The sequence below is a fragment of the Heloderma suspectum genome, chromosome 15 (genome assembly GCF_057233095.1).
Source record: "Heloderma suspectum isolate Gila_16-S chromosome 15, 16-S_ref, whole genome shotgun sequence".
In the NCBI taxonomy this organism is placed as follows: Eukaryota; Metazoa; Chordata; class Lepidosauria; order Squamata; family Helodermatidae; genus Heloderma; species Heloderma suspectum.
In genome coordinates, this window is record NC_139472.1 from 17,969,171 (window position 1) to 17,986,905 (window position 17,735).

At 48.2% G+C, this 17,735-nt stretch overlaps 2 protein-coding genes across 2 annotated transcripts in view; both read left to right on the plus strand.

Moving 5' to 3' along the window:
* The window catches only part of EFHD2 (EF-hand domain family member D2), a 23,905-nt gene extending 17,257 nt beyond the window's left edge, over window positions 1–6,648 (plus strand). The window contains exons 2-4 of the mRNA XM_084822277.1: window positions 168–315; window positions 662–796; window positions 2,712–6,648. Coding sequence (XP_084678403.1) covers window positions 168–315; window positions 662–796; window positions 2,712–2,846 — 418 coding nt within the window. The 3' untranslated portion in view covers window positions 2,847–6,648. The remainder of the gene's footprint in view (window positions 1–167; window positions 316–661; window positions 797–2,711) is intronic.
* LOC146335425 (chymotrypsin-C-like) lies at window positions 3,368–17,452 on the plus strand. The gene is made up of 4 exons (XM_084821678.1): window positions 3,368–3,435; window positions 14,874–14,996; window positions 16,261–16,397; window positions 17,436–17,452. The coding sequence occupies exons 1-4, from the start codon at window positions 3,368–3,370 to the stop codon at window positions 17,450–17,452; spliced, it is 345 nt and encodes a 114-aa protein (XP_084677804.1).
* The last annotated feature ends 283 nt before the right edge of the window (window positions 17,453–17,735 follow it).

Here is a 17,735-nt window from a genome sequence, read left to right on the forward strand (position 1 = left end):
GTGATTTTCCCCTCCCACAGCAGTGCACTGGGCAAGCAGGAGAGAGAAAGAAGGAAAAGGGGTCGGTCCAGCCCATTTCTGGCTTGGGCCGCGCCCACCTCCAACATACAAAATGGTGCCTGCGAAACCCGTTGGCGTTGTCGCTCTATTTTGCTCTTGCTTTGCAGGTACGACGCAGGAAAGGACGGTTTCATTGACCTGATGGAGCTGAAATTGATGATGGAAAAACTCGGGGCTCCCCAAACGCACCTTGGATTGAAAAACATGATCAAGGAGGTGGACGAAGATTTCGATAGTAAACTCTCCTTCCGGGAGGTAAGAGCCATCACTGAATCCTCCTTGCAGCATCCTCTGTGTCTCTGCGCAAAAACTAGGCTCCACGCCCTTCTGCGGGGTTTATTCCCAAATAAAAGCCCGTAGGGTTCCCTGTTTCTCTTTCGTCCCGTTCCCTCTAAATGTCTCCTGCACGTTTTCATATTCTCTTGAAGAGGCAAACGTTGGCTGTGGAGGTCTTGCAGTATCGCTGGGGGATTAGCCAGCAGCATTGCCAGAAGCAAATCCGGCACCGTTTCCCCGCTGGCCAGGATTTTCTCGGCGTTGAGGTGCAAGGAAGCTCATGGTCGATTTGTGTTCCTTCCTCCTCCTCCCCACCCCGCTTCAGTTTCTTCTGATATTCCGCAAATCCGCCGCGGGCGAGTTGGAAGAGGATAGCGGCCTGCACGCCTTAGCCCGCCTGTCGGAGATCGACGTCTCGACAGAGGGCGTCAAAGGAGCCAAACACTTTTTCGAGGCCAAAGTAAGGAGTGTGTGGGGTGGCTGGCAGAAATGCAGCTGGGATATCAAGAAACAGCCGTTGATCTATTGGTGAATTCCTGCAGGAGGAAGCAAGGAGGAAGCAGTGGAGGCTGGTGGCTCTGATGTCAGTGGGGTGGTGAATCCTCGCCGGGGTTAGAGCAGAGCTGGAAAAAGCCTCTCTCTGCCCCAGTTCCTAGGGGGCCGCTGCCAGCCAGAATAGGCAGTATTGGGGGTGATGGGCCAATTACCTAATTGGTATAAGATGTATTTTTTAAAAAATTGATGGTGGGGTACAATTTAACTTCTTAGTGAGCAATTGAACAGGATCCAGCCTGCACACTTTCCCTTATATCTCCACAGATAAAAGGGACTAGGAACTTATTTTTAAAACAAAATCTGAAAATACTGGGAGGCAGCCTGGGAAGTTGTCCCTGAAGGCCCACACAGCCTCCCCTCTGCTCAGGGCTACAGCTCTGTAGGATCGACACTTCTCCTTTTCACGGCTTACTTGCTGCAGTGGCTTGTTCCGCACCTGCATAAATGTAAGATTAGTTGCTGCACTCTGCAGGCTGCTTCCGGCATGTGTTTTCCCTATGCAGAGATGGTCTCTAAAGCAGCTTTCTCCAACCTGATGCCATCTGGAGGCTTGGGACTACAGCTCTCAGGATTCCTGACATTGGCTATGCTGGCTGGGGATGATAGGAGTTGAAGTCCAGCATGTCTAGAGGGCACCAGGTTGGGAAGGGTGCTCAACAGCATAAAAAATCTCACTGGGAACTGAGAGTGCAGCAGGAGAGGGTTTTGTCCTGTAACTCCCATGAGCTCCAGCAGGCAGATCCAGTGGTGAGGGAAGATATTTATTTCTTTATTTACAGCATTTTTATTTTTATTATTTTATTATTTTATTGCATTTATATCCTGCCTTTTTTCCTCTTGCAAGGAACCCAAGGCAGCTTACATTCTCCTCCTCCTCCTTCTCTCCATTTTATCCGCACAACAACAACCCTGTGAAGTAGGTTGGGCTGAGAGTCTGTGACTGGCCCAAAGTCACCCAGTGGGCTTCCATGGCTGAGCGGGGACTAGAACCCGGATCTCCCAGCTCCCAGTCCAACACTCTCGCCACTACACCACACTGGCTTTTACCCCGCTGTTCAGCCAAAAAAGGCTCCCAGAGCGGCTTACAAAGATTAAATCATGAGTAGGGATGTACGAAAGTCACTTACCTTTTCGCAGCTTGGATTTGCAGTGTGGGGGAGGCGCTCCGTCGCTCCCGCCAGAATCCTCCCTGGGGCGGAGTCACCGGCCGAGCCGTCTGCAGCCGGAGTTCCGGCTGCAGATGGGCTGCTGCAGACGCAAATGGCGGCCGCCATAGCTGCAAAGCTGCCGTGATAGGCTACGTAAGTATTTACGTAGCCTATCACGGCAAGCCAAAAAAAAAAACAGCGTACGCAAATGGCGGCTATGGCAGCCGCCATTTGCATTCCCTTTTTTTCGCTGTTTTAGCCTACGTAAATATTTACGTAAGCTACTGCGGCGAAAAAAAGGGGAACGCAAATAGCGTAGTGGGCGCTATTTGCGTTCCTTCTTTTTTTCGCCGTAATAGCTTACGTAAATATTTACGTAAATATTTCAGGGATCTTGGGGGATTCCGAGATCCATGGCGGAATTCTCTGACATCCCCAATCATGAGGCACTCTCTGCCCTCAGGCTTACAATGGAATAGACACGACACAAAAAGGAAAGCAATTGGGAAGGAAGAGGAAAAAAGCCAAGATGGGAGTTGTAGGCAAATCATCTGGAGAGCTACATGCGGCATTTGAGACTTGGCGTTGCCCTTCTCTGCTTTCCAGCACAGAGCAGGAGGGGCTGCCCATTTTGGCTGTTCTGAGCCGGCGGGCCATTTCTCCCCCTTGCAGGTACAAGCCATGAACGTCACGAGCCGCTTCGAAGAGGAGATCAAGGCGGAACAGGAGGAGAAGCGGCGGCAAGCGGAGGACATGAAGCAGAGAAAAGCTGCCTTTAAAGAGCTCCAGTCAGCGTTCAAGCAGTGACGGGGAAGGGCGCAGCGGTGCTCGGGACGAGAGCGTCCTCCAACAAACCAGGAACAACCTGACGTTGCTGGTGGTTGTGGGGTTCCCAGCTGTTGACCTGAGCCTTGAACAGCCGCTTGATCTGCAAGTGATGAGGCTTACCTCCAGTGCTCTGAAAGACTCCCGTTTTCTGCAGATTGAGCGGCTGTTGAAGGCACAAGGGCATGGCATGTTTGGGTCACTTGGCAACCTGCACCGTTCGCATATGGACCAATGCAGGAAATAATCACGTTTGAATCTGGAGCCGCCCAGGCTTCCGGCTATGAAAACAGTCCCTCTGCAGTTTCTCCCCGAACTGTAAATACCGCAGGTGAAAATCCAGAGGCTTACCCTCATCTCTGTTGGCCAGTTCTGTGTTTTTCCTGTGAATGGTGTCTCTTGTCTGTCCGGTGGGAATTTTCTGACTCTTTGTGACCACTCGGTGTGTCCTGATCCCAGGTCTTGCGCGTCCAACTTGTGAATCATTTCCTATCCTTGCTGCCATGGTCCTCGCTGTGGTCGTGTGGCCGTTCGTGGTGAGCGCAGGAGTGTCAAAGGGACTCTCGCTCCAGTGACCATGCATGTGCAAAATCGTAGCTTCCACGCGTGCAGCCTCTTCCGGTGAAGAACGCTTTAACTGATCGCTTTAGAGGTCCTTTGCTTGAAGCTTTGCTTTGCCAAAAAAATGGGGTAGGGGAGATGTGAAGCTACTGGAGGGAGCATTCTTAGTGGCCCGGAAGTGAAGAATCCCTGCCTTCCCAACATTTCCTCCCGTTTTCCTTGACTTGACGTTTCTCCCATTTCCTTTGGTTCAATGTTTCCTCCCGTTTTCCTTGACGGATCTAGGTAGTAGCAGCTGAACTGTCTAATGTCGCTTAGATCGGGGGTCCCCAAACTTTGTGAGTCAGTGGGCATATTTGGACATTTGAAAGAGTGCTGTGGGCGCTTTCACAAAATGACCGCTGCGGGACAGCTTGCCCATTCCTAAAATGGCTGCTGTGGTGGGCGTGGCCAGTCACAAAACACTCATTTCCCAGATGCCAAATGGGGAAACAGCCCCTGCAGTGAGTCATAGGCCACCAGGGGAAGGGGGAGCATCAGGCACTGGGGTTGTTCTCCATTAGGTTGGAGGGCTGCACCCTCTTCTTGGTGGTGGATGGTTGTGTTTCTTCTAGGGATGTCTGTCACTGGGAAATCCAGTTCTTTCTTGGCTGGACGGAATTCTGCAGCTTGTACGACTCACTTTGTGTCTACAAGCCAAGCCGCAGGCTATTCCCTGAACTCCTGGAACATTTTTGCACATTTTTGGAAGGTTCTGAAATTTGCCCTAATTTCTGAGCATTTTGTGCAAATGACGGCCAAATTTGCGCAAATTATGCCACTTTGGCCTTAATTTGCGCAAATGTCTCGGAAATGTGTGCAAATTGCAGAACCTTCCAAAGAGAAAGTGTGCAACATTCCTGGAAAAGCCTCAACCTGGCTCAACTTGCTGCGGATCAAGTCAGGGGAACCGAATCAACATCCAGAGGGCCAAGCCTAGGAAAAGCCATCGAACAACACCCCTCAGTTGGATTTTTCCGACAACCCTAGTTCCTTCGCATCCGTGGAGAGGGTGCTGCGTGTGCGCCCCCCCAGAGGACAGGAGCAGGCACAACATTTGCTCCTCGAGGGCTCTGAGCTTAGGCCCTTTGCCTTGATGTATATGAGTGAAGAGCTTCACAGGAGAGATGCTTCCAACATATATGGACATGAATTCCATGTGTTCACTTTTATGGAACAAGGGCGGGGCAGTTACAGTTGGGAAAATGGGGCACGACTGCCCCACAGTTCTGACTTCTTGCCCTAAAGAACTGTGAGGGGAAGTTGGGAGGGGGTGTCCCAAAGATTTTTCCAATTAGTGTAGAGCCGTGGAATCCTGTTCCCCTCTGATACCCCACTGGTACCTGGCCAGTTCAATAGCTTCTTGATCACACATTGCATCTCCTTGATACTGTGAGTCCCCCAGGTCCCCACAAACCTCTGTACAAGCAAGGGGGACCTGTTTTGTAAGCGTCCAGCTTCAGTTTCTAACACTCGGTCCCTGCTGTTAAGTCCATCTCGGAAGACACTGATTGGATAACGGAAGAAGATGCTCCAGTGTATGTATTTGGTGGTACCATGGTCACCCCTCTTTTGTGGGGAGGAGGAGCACCATCTAGGGACAGAGTCAACTCTTAGCAAACTTGACGTAGAGCAGTGTGGCTGAGGGCATCTTGGTGAAAAACCCCACCGACCTTGGAAGATGCAGTGGGTTGGACTGTCCCCTGAGCAGCGTGAAGTAATGTGTGTGTGTTTGTGAGTTTATATCAAGGCAATAACCCCAAGTGCTGAAGTTGTGAACCATTCTGATGGAACCATTCGCAGAGAGCCATTCCGATGGAAAAGATAAAGCTGATGGCTGAAAAAACGACGTCGAGAGCTTGCTGCATCTACGTATTTTGAACAAATCCACCCAAATCTAGAACCACGTGGGTGAAACTTCCAGAATAACGCTTGTAGTTCTTTTGATATTCCATCTGTGTTGAATGTTCAGGCTGGGAGGCCACCCTTAAGTGCTTTTCAATGTTTATCTGGATTTTTATTTTTTTGCATGCACTGTGATCTTAAAAGAAGGGGTCAACCCCTAATGTTCTAGTTCAGGTTTCATCACAGAAAACCTCAATGTGTTTGACGGAGGGGAAATAATTCCATATTTATGTCTTTGCTCAAAGTCGTGCTTGTAAAGGAAGCTGATAGAACTCGCGTTGCCAGCTTTTAAAAAATCCTCCTGGGTAAAGGCTGCAGTGCCTTCAATAGCAGCTGGAACTGGGGAGGGGGGGAATGGAGGGGCAGTGCCTTTCAATCACCTTTAGTGGCCCCCTGTAAACTTCAAAGAGGTGGGCTGTACAAAGTGAGAATTATCCTTGGAACTGCAGTCATTAGCAGGCGGTGGGCATGTGTCTAAATGCTTTGTAAAGTTTTGCCTGCTCATTCTGGAAAAACTTGTTAAAGGCACAGGAGCGGGTTGGGTCACCCTTTTTGGATAAACTGGCAACCCTAAGTAGAGCCTTTTTTCCCCGAGAACTGAGACAGCAGCAATGCATGCCTTTTAGCCTTCCCAAATTTGGCACCTTCCAGATGTGTTGGACTACAACAATCCTGTGCTGGCTGGGGGATTATGGGGGTTGTCATCCAGCACTTCTGGAAGCTGCCCAGCTGGGGAAGACTGCTTTATGGAAAAAGCTCCCTGACAAAAGCTGAGCTTTAAAAGCCAGATATTTTACCTTGTACCTTCATGTCACCACCCTGCTTTATTCAAAAAGGTAACTCTCCCTCGTTCTTTCCCACTTGCTATGCTAAATCTTCTCCTGTTTTTCCTCTCTCTTCTTGGGAGACGTCTAATTGCTCAGTTACTTCCCATGCTAACCCTTTATTTTTTTGGCAAAATATTAAATTTTAATTAATTAACCCTTTATTTTTTGGTAAAAGATTAATTTTAACGTCCCACTGATTGATCTTCAGAGGCCTGGTTTATTTTTTCATATTGCAACCTTGGGTGCTTAGGGACTGCCAGGGCGGGGTGGGATTTGGGAAAGCGTTCTATTAAATCTCTCCTTCCATTCTTCTACAGCTTTGTTTCCAATATGTTTATGGATGGATTTAAAAAGTGTGGGGTTTTGCTTTCATTTCCAAAAAGCTGCTCCATTTCAGCGGTATGATTTTATTTTTTTTAACCAAAAACAAATAAAATTATATTTCATAAGCATGTTGTGGTGTCCAGAGATGGGGTTTTTTTTCACCTGCCCCGGTCTTGTGGAAAAACATACTATCACTTTTGAGTTGGAATTTTGGCCAGTCGTTTGAAACCTTCTGCCTTCTCTGCAGCTTGACTTACTGGCTTGAGTTGTCTGAACTTATTAAGCCATCTAAGAGTCAGTGTGGCATTGTGGCTAAGAAGCTTGGGTTTGAGCTAGGAAGGCCCAGGTTCAAATCCTCACACAAACATGGCCTGTTTGACTCACTCCAGTCCTATAACAATATACTTTGAGCTGTGCTTGTTGTTTTTAAAAACTTCTGTTGTTAATTAATTAATTACATTTAATTAATTGCATTATATGTAATGCAATTAATTAATGTTTTTAAAAACTCCCTCCGCTGTTAATTACATTTCTAATCCACCAAATCACTGTTTGCTGGGCAGATTACAAACAGTTAAAAAACCAAAATTTATTTATGCATTTATTACATTTCTATACTGCCCAATAGCCAATGCTCTCTGCACCATTGCACAGTTGAAAATATATGACACAGTACAAATATTTAAAAGAATAAAATAACAATATAATGCAGAACAACAAACAGCACAGGGATCGCCACAAAAACATAGAACTAGGTCTCTGAAATGCCCAGGAGAAAAGAAAGGTATTTGCCTGGCCCCACAGAGAAAACAGTGTAGGTGCCAGGCAAACCTCTTTGGGGAGTTTATTCCATGAGTGGGGAGCCACCACTGAGAAGACCCTCTGTCTTGCAGCCACCGCCAATCTTCTGTTGGCGGGGGCACTAGGAGGAGGACCTCTGAAGATAAGGGTCTGAGCCAGTCCATGCCGAAGAAGACATGCCTTTAGATACTCTGATATATTTATATTTAGACATATGTTTCCCCTTCCTTCTCTCCACACACCCCAGCACTTTTCAGTTTGACATGGAGCCATTCTGTGGGGCACTGAGAATTACCAGCTGGTTAGACACTTGCTTCGTGAAAACAACTCCTTCAAGGCTTTCTTTGTTTGACTTGCTGGCAGACAGCAGCTGTTTCCCCCTAAATGCGCATCATCACGCTATAGCCTGGGGGGGAAATGAGCATTTTTGGCCAGACGTTTTATTTTTGCATACTGTTCTACAATGAAATTGGTGCAAAATTCCCAAGGGTGAGGGAATGGTCTGGAGGTCTGTGGGATCTGCCCGACGGGAAAAGCCATTCCACTGTGGAACCTGCGGGTTGGATTCATAAAAATCCAAACTCATTTGGTTCCGTTGTGGATTTCTCTGACATCCCTGCTTGCAACTTAAGGAAGCCTCGGTTTCCCCAACCTGGTGCTTTCTTGATATTTTGGATTTCACCTCCCAGCATTCCTGATCATTGGCCATGCTATGTGGCACTGATGGGGGATGAAGGCTGGGGAAGGCTGAGCTCCAGTATTGTCTACCCTCTGGTAGGGGCTCCCTAGGAAGAGAGAATGGTCTTTTCCATCTCCGGGTAGCAGTGGCAGCCCAGAGTGGCTGGTGGGGCACAGGATGGGGCGGATGCTCAATATCCTATTGAGATTACTGGAGGAGTGCCGGAGAAGACCCGATGTGGCACTTGGAAGCAGTGGGAGAAATGTACCCTGTCGTAGGGGGACCTCTCTGCCACAAGTACATTGGGGGCAGGCAAGGGGTCACTGCCCCATTTGCCCCAAATATAGAGCCGCCTCTGCCTGTTACCTGGTCTTTTCAACGGGAGATGCAGGGATTGACCCGGAGAGCAGGTGTTCTGAGCCCAAGTTACAGTGAGATGATTCCTTAGTCATGATGTGACATCTGGTCATGGCAAGAGAATGTATTTTTCTCATTGATTCCCAGTATGTCGTATTTACGGAGTGATAGTGCTGCAAGGTCAGATGCCGTCCGTTACCGCGCTCTGGTTTTGTTTTCTTCCTCTCGGCTTGGGGTCAAGTCTGACATTCGCTATATATACCTCCTATTCCCCCAACCCCCAGCTATACCTACATCATCAGTTGGACACTGTGTTCAACCTGGTCTTCATCACTTTGCTCCTAGACTATGGTAAGTGTCTTTGCGGGTGGGGGGGTTACGTGCTATTTAAGGTGGGGTGGTTAGTTTCCAACTGGAATGTGGCTCATCCACAGCCCTTTATATAGGAGTCACAGCATCCCCCTCCCAAAATAAGTTTTGTAAACTCAAGACATTCAGAATCCACAGTTGGGCAAATACCCTCTTTAGGCCTTATCTCTTTTTGCTTGCTTGTTGTCAAGAAATTCAGTTCCTCGGCTCTCATTAAACAGCCTGTACTTCGTCATTGTGCTTCGCGACTTTTTCTTCTCTTTCCCTTCCCAAGATGGGAGGTTGAAAGTGAGTTGGGTCTGGGCTGAAAGGGCTCTCGGATGCGTCACTGAAATTACTTGGGGCTGGAATTGGATGATGAGAATGTAAAACGTACACCAATTTGAAACGCAATTCCCAAGTTGCGTGATGAAACGTACAGGTGCGCTACCGGTGTTTCGTTAGAAATAACTCATTTGAAATAAAAATGACTGAAGCTGGCATTTTGTGCCGAAATGTTTCACATTTTCAGATCTGTTTTCAAAATTATTCTTTTATTTACACACACACACACACACACCTGGTCATCTATTGTGGTTTGGAGAAATAATTTAAATAATTGAAGGTTGCTGTGATCCCAAAGTAGCTATCCCTTGAGGATCTGTGATCCCTTGAGCTATCCCTTGCCTCTCTGTGGCTGCAATCCCATATGACCATCCCTGGGAGTAAGTCTCATTGAAGTGAACTGAATAGCCCTTACATCTGAGAAGACATGCATAGGATGTCTCCTTCCTCCCAGCCTGCTTGGAGGATGCAGAATTCTGCCGTATCTCTGCACTTGGTGTAACTGGATCATTCAGTTTCCCCCGATACAGAGTTATGGCACAGCTTACCCACCCTCCAAGGAGGTGGCTCTGGATTAGCTTCCTTCTGTTGAAGACCCATGATCAGACCAGTGACTCATACAGAGAGACATAACTGAGTCATAATTGACTCACTCCTCCAAGGGTGAGTCGTTCTTTCATCCTTTTAAATCCAGCCAGTTGCAATTCAGAGAGGGTAGGGGGAGAATGTACCTGGGCTATCAAAAATTCGGGAAGCTCTAGGCTAGAAGACCCATTGGATTTCATTCGATTCCTCCTTTGTGTCATTCACGCACCGTGAAAACAGAAGGGGAGAGGTTTAGATGAGCTGTTAGGGGGCTCACTTGTGGAAGCAGTGAGGTGAGGCCAAGTGCCTGAGCAGCCGGGGAAGTGCCGATGCATAACTATGCCCCCCCCCCCGTTCATGTGTTACATGCATGAAAGGGCCCCATGCAGTTCCTGGCTCCTGCTGCATTCCCGATGCAGAGTGCATCGAGTGTGGATGTCTCTAAAGGAGCACCAACATTTGAGCAGGCGAAGCGAGCAAAGGCACTGGAGACCAAACCGTTTTCGGAATAAGGGCTACAACGTTTTGTGCATGGAACAATTGCTCCAAATTTTTGGAACACATAGGCCAAAAATTGCATGGGCGCATGGAAATCCATGAGCCCAGCTTTCCACAATGGGCACTTTTCAGATGTATTAGATTACAACTCCCATCATCCTCAGCCAGTGTAGCCAGTGGCCCTTTCTATTTACTCACGTGGATTCCAGCATCTTCTATAGCTGTTTTAAATGGTTGTTCTATACTTTAATTGGATTTTATTTATGGATGGTGTTGCTTCCCGCCCTCAGCTTTTTTTTTCCTCTTCTTTTGCTGTGTCTGTTGTGTTGCATTGTAACACTGTAATATTTTAACAGCGTGCTGCCCTGGGAGCTTATGCTAAAGGAAGCTAACCCATTTACTGAAATAAGTAATGAGTAATGCTGTCACGTTCCTTCGTCCTCCCCCTTCGCAATCAACACACTCCAGAAAACAAGGCTAAGGCTCGCTTCTTTACAAATGCAGATTCTAGGAAACTCTCAGGCTGCAGAGAACCAGCTAATCCGCACATCTACGAATATCAATAGAGGAGACGAAGTGGAAGTTAGAGAAGCTGCCAGCAGTCTGGGCATGAACTTCTCGGCCAGACATGCTTCACAGGGATGCCCCTCGCTCAGGGTGGCTCCCTCCCACGTTGGCTTCCCCAGGTGGCCAACCTGGCGGAGCGTCTGAGCCCTGCCCCTAATTTTCCCCGCTTCGCTCTGTGACGGACCCTCGCGTCCCTCAAGTCATGCCCCTCACCTTCCTCCTCTTCCGAAATTTGAGTTCTCATGGTGGAGGAAGTGGGGAGCCATTCAGCTGGGCCATCTGTGTGTCAAGGCTAGGGGTGTACGAAACCCACTCACCTGTCTGTTGGGGGGTCCGCGGGGGGGGAGGCGATCCGTCTCTCCCCTCGGAATCCTGGCTGGCTGGCTCCGCTCCGCGGCAAGTCCGCGGAGCCACCGGCCAGGTCCATCTGCAGCTGGACTTGCGTCCGCTGCCGGTCTGTGGACGCAAGTGGCGTCCGGTGTAGTGGACACCATTTGCGTGCCTTGTCTTTGCCATGATAGGCTATGTAAAGATTTATATCACAGACACCTATCACCTATATAAAGATTTATATAACAGACACCTATCATGACAAAGAGAAGGGACGTAATTGGCATCTGCTACACCGGACACCATTTGCTTCTGCAGACTGGCAGTGGACGGACCGGACCCGGCTGGTGGCAGGTAGGATCCGCTCCGGGCAAATTTCGTGGGGTGGCAGATAGGGATGGCAGAGAATTCCGCCACGGATTCCAGTGAGGCCAGATTCTTTAGAATCCGCCCCCCCGGAATCTGTGGCGGAACGGCCTCCCGCCTCTTGCACCTTTTAGCAGAGCAGAGGGTCTGAACGCTGAAGGGGGAAACACACTCGTTTTCCTTCCTCAGTTGTTGCTGTTGCCCAGCAGAGGCAGATGGCTCCCGTGTCAGTGGGGCGGCGAATCTGCTCCGGGTTTCAGTCAGAACCGGTCAGATGCATTTCACCTTGGAGAGCTCCTTTAGAGTTCTGACTGGTTCTGACTGAAACCCGGAGCGGATTCGGGGATTTGTAGTGTCTACATGAACATGTGTAGGATTGGCAGTTTCTATGGGTTTTGCTTTAGGAATCCAGTCCTCTGGGGTTCCCCAGATGACTTTGCTTCCTTCCCTTGGCCTCACTACCTTTCCCCTGAACGCCAAATCTTTTGCTGCATCTCCAGCTTTTGCACATGTTTTCCCCATTCTAAAAAGTTGGTTACTGACAGCAAGATCTTGAAACTCAACTATGTTTGTGTTTTGGCCCAGGGGTGTTGCAAGGCCTGGGCCCATGTGGCCCGAGCCCTGGATCTATTTTCCAGGGCCTGGGATCTATTCCACAGACCTTGAGTCTCCATTGATGCCAACAGAAGGTTTCGTCTTCTCCTTAATTACCATGCAGGGGGAAATTTCAAGGGGAGGGAAGGGTTAACTCTCCCCTTCCCACATGCTGCAACACCCCTCCATATTCCCCTGTATGGCAATACAGCTGAAGGGGAAGGATTCATTGGTTTGGGATGACCTGGGTCAGGGGACAAATTAACTGAAGAACTTAATTGGAGGTGATTTGGATGAGACGTTAATTGGCTGGCTTTGCCTCCTGCAAAATTTAAATAATTCCTCTTTCTAAATGTGCATAAATAACATACGCAGAGTTTATGCAGGTTTGTGTCATGTGGGCCTGGACCCCAAATCTTTTCAGTGCCTAGCAACACCCCTGTTTTGGCCTTCAGCTCTGCCCACCCTTGGAATGTGGCCCCTGAGAGATTCTCTGAAATTGAATTCTTGGGCTGAAAGACGCTCAGCATGACTTTTCTAAGTAAGGAAGGACGTAGAGCTCTCAGACTTCATTTTGACAACAGGCCATTGGTCAGCTTTCACCAACCCCGAAAAACATTGCTCATCTAGTGGTCCATCCCTGTGCAACGGCAGAGATGCACACTGAAGTGAAATTGCATTAGACTCCTTATACAACTAGACCACTTATCTGAGTGGGTCATTTTGGAGACAGTAATTCACCGGCGTATTTTCAGAGCCAACTCTCTGTCAATGTCCCATGCTGTTGTAACACTTCTCTTCAGGGTCTCTAAAGGGACTCACAGCAAAGGCCTTGTACAGAGACAATTAACATATATCATCTTAGGGCGCAATCCTATTCAGATAGGCGGCCGCCTCTGAACTCGGAGGTGACTGCCTCTCCAATGCAGGGCAGGAGAAGCATGGAGGGGATCGTTCCCTCTGCGCTCCTCCTGCCCTGCATTTTCTGCTAGACAGCACAACATTAATAAATAAACACCCCTCATTCTATTTGTGGGCAAATGAATTGAGGGGCCCATTTCACCAAATTTATCTGGGGAGGGGGAGTTCTACAGTTTCTTAGAAGTGAGGCATACCATTAACACTGGCAGTAACACACCGTCCTTTTTTCCTAAGTTTGTTTTTGTTTGTCTCCCCTGCCACCGCAACAGCTGTATCAGCAACTTGACCACCATTTTCCACATGTCCGGGGCATTTTGAGGGGGCAGTGACAGCCCCTCCGCCCCCGCACACACACACACGGTGGAGAATATTCAGAAAATTCTGCAAGGTGGCCTTTTTCTAGGGAAGGGTGTGGGACAAAGAAAAATCTCAAAACAATTCCCCCAAACTTTCACCTTAGCGGAAGCATCTTAAACCATCCCATAACCGTAGGGACAGTCAGCAGGGTTACTGTTTCCAATTCAGTCCTTGTATCTGGGTTGGAAAGCGGCAAGCTGGAAGAAGACACCTTGACAACATTGCAGAAAAAAACACCCGATCGCAGTTTCCAGCATTCTCCACATCAAATTTCTCCCTGGATTTTTGAGTTCCAATTTCCTACACACACATATATGTGTCAGAACTCTTGGTCCACATGGCCTTAATCTGGAGGACAATTTGTAAGCATTATACCAATCACACCTCTGTTTTTTCTCCTAAGGAACTTTCATCTCCAGGCATTCCAAACTGCCACTCCTGGTATTATTATTATTATTATTATTATTGACATTTCTATACCACCCCATAGCCTAAGCTCTCTCAGCAGTTTACAAAAGTTAAAACATTAAAATACAATGTGCAAAGTTTAAAAGCCATTTACATAAAAGCTTACGGACAATACACATGAACAACATGTAACAACAAACAAATGGTATCCATTTTATTTATTTATTTATTTATTTAAAATATTTCTTGGCTGCCTTTCAGGGCAGAAGCCCTCCCAAGGCAGCTTACAACAATAAAATACATTTAACAGCACAGCTACTGATGAGGGCAGAAGCTGAAACATTTAGCTTAAATATATATATTTTAAAATGTTTGTTTATTTATTATTTTCTATACCGCCCAATAGCCGAAGCTCTCTGGGCGGTTGTTACCTGGACTAACAACAACCCTCTGTTGTTAGTCCTTCTGTCTTTCATTCATATATATATAATTGCATCCTGCTTTTCTGTTATTTATTCTCAAAAGAGCTCAAACACACAACATCCAAACCGAACACACATGTTACTGTTGTACATTGATAAACCACTGTAAGGAGAAGACGAGGAGGAGGAAGAGATTATTTTTGTATGGTGTTTTTATCAATAGGCAGGGAGAACATCAGTCATAGATTCATAGAACCATAGAATGGTAGGGCTGGAAGGGGCCTACAAGGCCATCGAGTCCAGCCCCCTGCTCAATGCAGGAATCCAAGTCAGAGCATCCCGGACAGGTGGCTGTCCAGCCTCGTCTTGGATGCCTCCAGTGTGGGAGAGCCCACCGCCTCCCTAGGTAATTGGTTCCATTGTCGTCTTGCTCTAACAGTCAGGAAGTTTTTCCTGATGTTCAGCAGGAATCTGGCTTCCTGTCGCTTGAGCCCATTATTCGGTGTCCTGCACTCTGGGATGAGCAAGAAGAGATCCTGGCCTTCCTCTCCGAAATGAATTTTAGAAATTCCCATTGTTAAATGAGAATTCAAGGAGCGTGGATGCTACACAAGACAGAGCACACCCACAGAACAATAAAGGAACAGAATGGAAAAATATTTGCTCATCCCTCGGGGACAAAAATACGCCATCTACAAAGGAAGAAGGATTCTGGAACATCATCAGGAAGCCTGGATTTCATGTCGAGTTTTCCTTTTTCTCTATGGCTCTGCAGCTCCAGTCGGACTTATCGCGTCCGTCTGGGAAAACACAACCTAAAAGAGGAAGAGGCTGAGTCTGTGGCCATTGCTGTGGAGAAGGTGATTGTCCATGAGAAATGGAACTCCTTCCTGATCATGTAAGTCCGGGGTCTCCACCAATGTGCCTGTGGACCCCTCATCACCAGGCTTCCTGCCCTCCTGATTTTTATTTTATATCTTCAGATTATTTTTAATTAAAAACATTTTTAAAAAACTGGGAAGCGGGCACGCTGCAAAGCGAAAAGCTGCCATCTTTATTTGGGTTCAAAATGGTTTTGTTCTGGAGTTTAGATCCCCCACCTCTGCATTGTACTTAGGTTCTTGAGCAAGTTATTTGTCTTTTAGCCCTACCAGTTTGCCTTCTGGGAAACTGATGCTTTGTGACCACCATAGCAGCTATTTTATGAAGTAGCAAGACCCTCCCATGGCAGCCATTTTGTGAGAGAGCCCACCACATCCTCTCAAGTTACCAACTGTGCCCACCAACTCAAAAAGGTCGAGGACCTCCTGTTTAAGCCCATTAGTATAGGGAGGTTCCGGTGGGAGTTGCCTTACCTTAAGAGTGGGGATGTCGGAGAAATCGGCAGCAGAAGCAAATGAGTTCGGACTCTCATGAATCTGACCCACAGATTCCGCAGTGGACCGGATTTCCTCCTGTTGGGTGGAATCTGCAGACTTGCAGACCATTTTTCTAATTTCCCTGAACTTTGCAAAAATTTCATCTTGGAAAAATACACAGAATTAAAAAAAAAACACACAGGCGAAAATGTGCATTTCTCCCATAGGCTAAAATGTGAAAATGCACATTTGGGGGGAATATGTGCATTTTTGCATGTGCGGATTTACGCAACTGCACGTTTGCACAAATTCAGAAGCAGAAAAATTCTGATGTGTCAGTGGGCAGACAACAGGACGAAAGGCGCCTGACAATCTGTGAAACACAGATGGAGCGGATTTTACACAATCTCTACTTGAGAGTCGATGCTCCCTGTTGAAGTGGCACGTTCTGGAGCGCAGGAGCTCCTCAGCCCCCACAGCCATGCCCCAAGAAGATCTGTTGTTATGACCACCTCATGATGTATATCTTCAGCTTTTCTACTATTTATACCCAAAGAGCTGACACCAGCGGAGGCCAGTGGCTCCAATGTCAGTGGGGCAGTGAAGCTGCCCCAGGTTTCAGTCACAACTCTGAAGGAGCTCTCCAAGCTGCTTCGCATCTCCAGCTCCTTTAGAGTTTTGACTGATTCTGACTGAAAACCGGAGCAGGCTTATCGCCCCATTGACATCAGAGCCACAAATCTCCACTCATTTTGCGCATCCTTTGGGTGAAAGGTCTTTAAACTCCGTTTCCCCCGTTTCCAGCAACGACATCGCCCTGCTCAAACTGGCTGAGCACGTGCAGTTCAGTGACACGATCCGGCCCTCTTGCCTCCCTGCCCCAGACGCCTTGCTGCCCAAAGATTACCCCTGCTACATCACTCGATGGGGATGCCTCTGGAGTAACTTGGATGCTTCTTGCCCTTCTGTTCTGTTGCCAGAACAATTCTGGAACTGGAAACAAAGCCCTATGAAGAGAGACTGAAAGAACTGGGCATGTTTAGCCTTGAGAAGAGAAGACTGAGGGGAGATAGGAGAGCGCTCTTCAAGCCCTTGAAAGGTTGTCCCAGAGCGGAAGGCCAGGATCTCTTCTTGATCATCCCAGAGGGCAGGACATGGAATCATGGGCTCAAGCTACAGGAGGCCAGGTTCCGGCTGAACATCAGGAAACACTTCCTGACTGTTAGAACAATATGACAATGGAACCACTTACCTAGGGAGGTGGTGGGCTCTCCCAAGCTGGAGGCATTCAAGACGAGGCTGGACAGCCACCTGTCAGGGATGCTCTGACTTGGATTCCTGCATTGAGCAGGGGGTTGGACTCGATGGCTTTGTAGGCCCCTTCCAACCCTACTATCCTATGATTCTATGTGTGGATGTCTTTTCCTGCCTGAAACGCATGGCATTGCTTACACCCCCTTCAGTATTTCACAGGGAGGAAGACTCGGCAATGTCCTCGTGCAAATGCTCCAACTGGCCCGGTTTACCTGGTACAGTCACACAAGAAGAGCTGCGCAGGACCAGCCCAAAGGCCTGTCGAGTCGAGCACTCCATTCCCACAGTGGCCAGCCAGATGCCCCAATAGGAAGCCCACAAGCAGGGCATGGATGCAGTAGTGCTGCCCTGCTTGTGTTCCCCAGCAACTGTTTCTCAGAGGAGGCTTCGATGTCAGTGGAGTGGTGGATCCACTCCGGGTTTCAGTCAGAACCAGTCAGCACTCTAAAGGAGCTCTGCACCTTGGATAGCTCCTTTAGAGTTCTGACTGGTTCTGATTGCAACCTGCAGAGGACTCACTGCCCCACTGCCACCCACTGTCAGAAGCATTCTTGGTTCTGGTCTCTCTCCCAGGTAAATCACCGCTTGTATTTATTTTTTCTGTGGAGGATATCTTGTTTGAGTTTCTTGAGATGCCGTTATTCATGGTTTCGCCCCCTTCCCAGGGTCTCCAGGGGTTTGAGCGGGGGCCAGATGCATTACTTCTAAAGCATTAGACTCCAAGGGGTTGGGGTGGTGGTGGTTGTAGGCCATCTTGTCCAACCCCCTGCTCAATGCAGGACATTCAGAGCTTGAGCTTCCCCAAGAGATCACTACCCAGGCTTTGTCTGAAAGACCTCCAGCCAAGGAGAGACCACCGCCCCTCTAGGAAACGGGTTCCATTCTCAAACTGCACTTACTGTCAAGATGTTTCTCCTTCGGCCCAGTCAGCTCTGGCCCAACTTATCTCACTGCCTGAAGTGAGA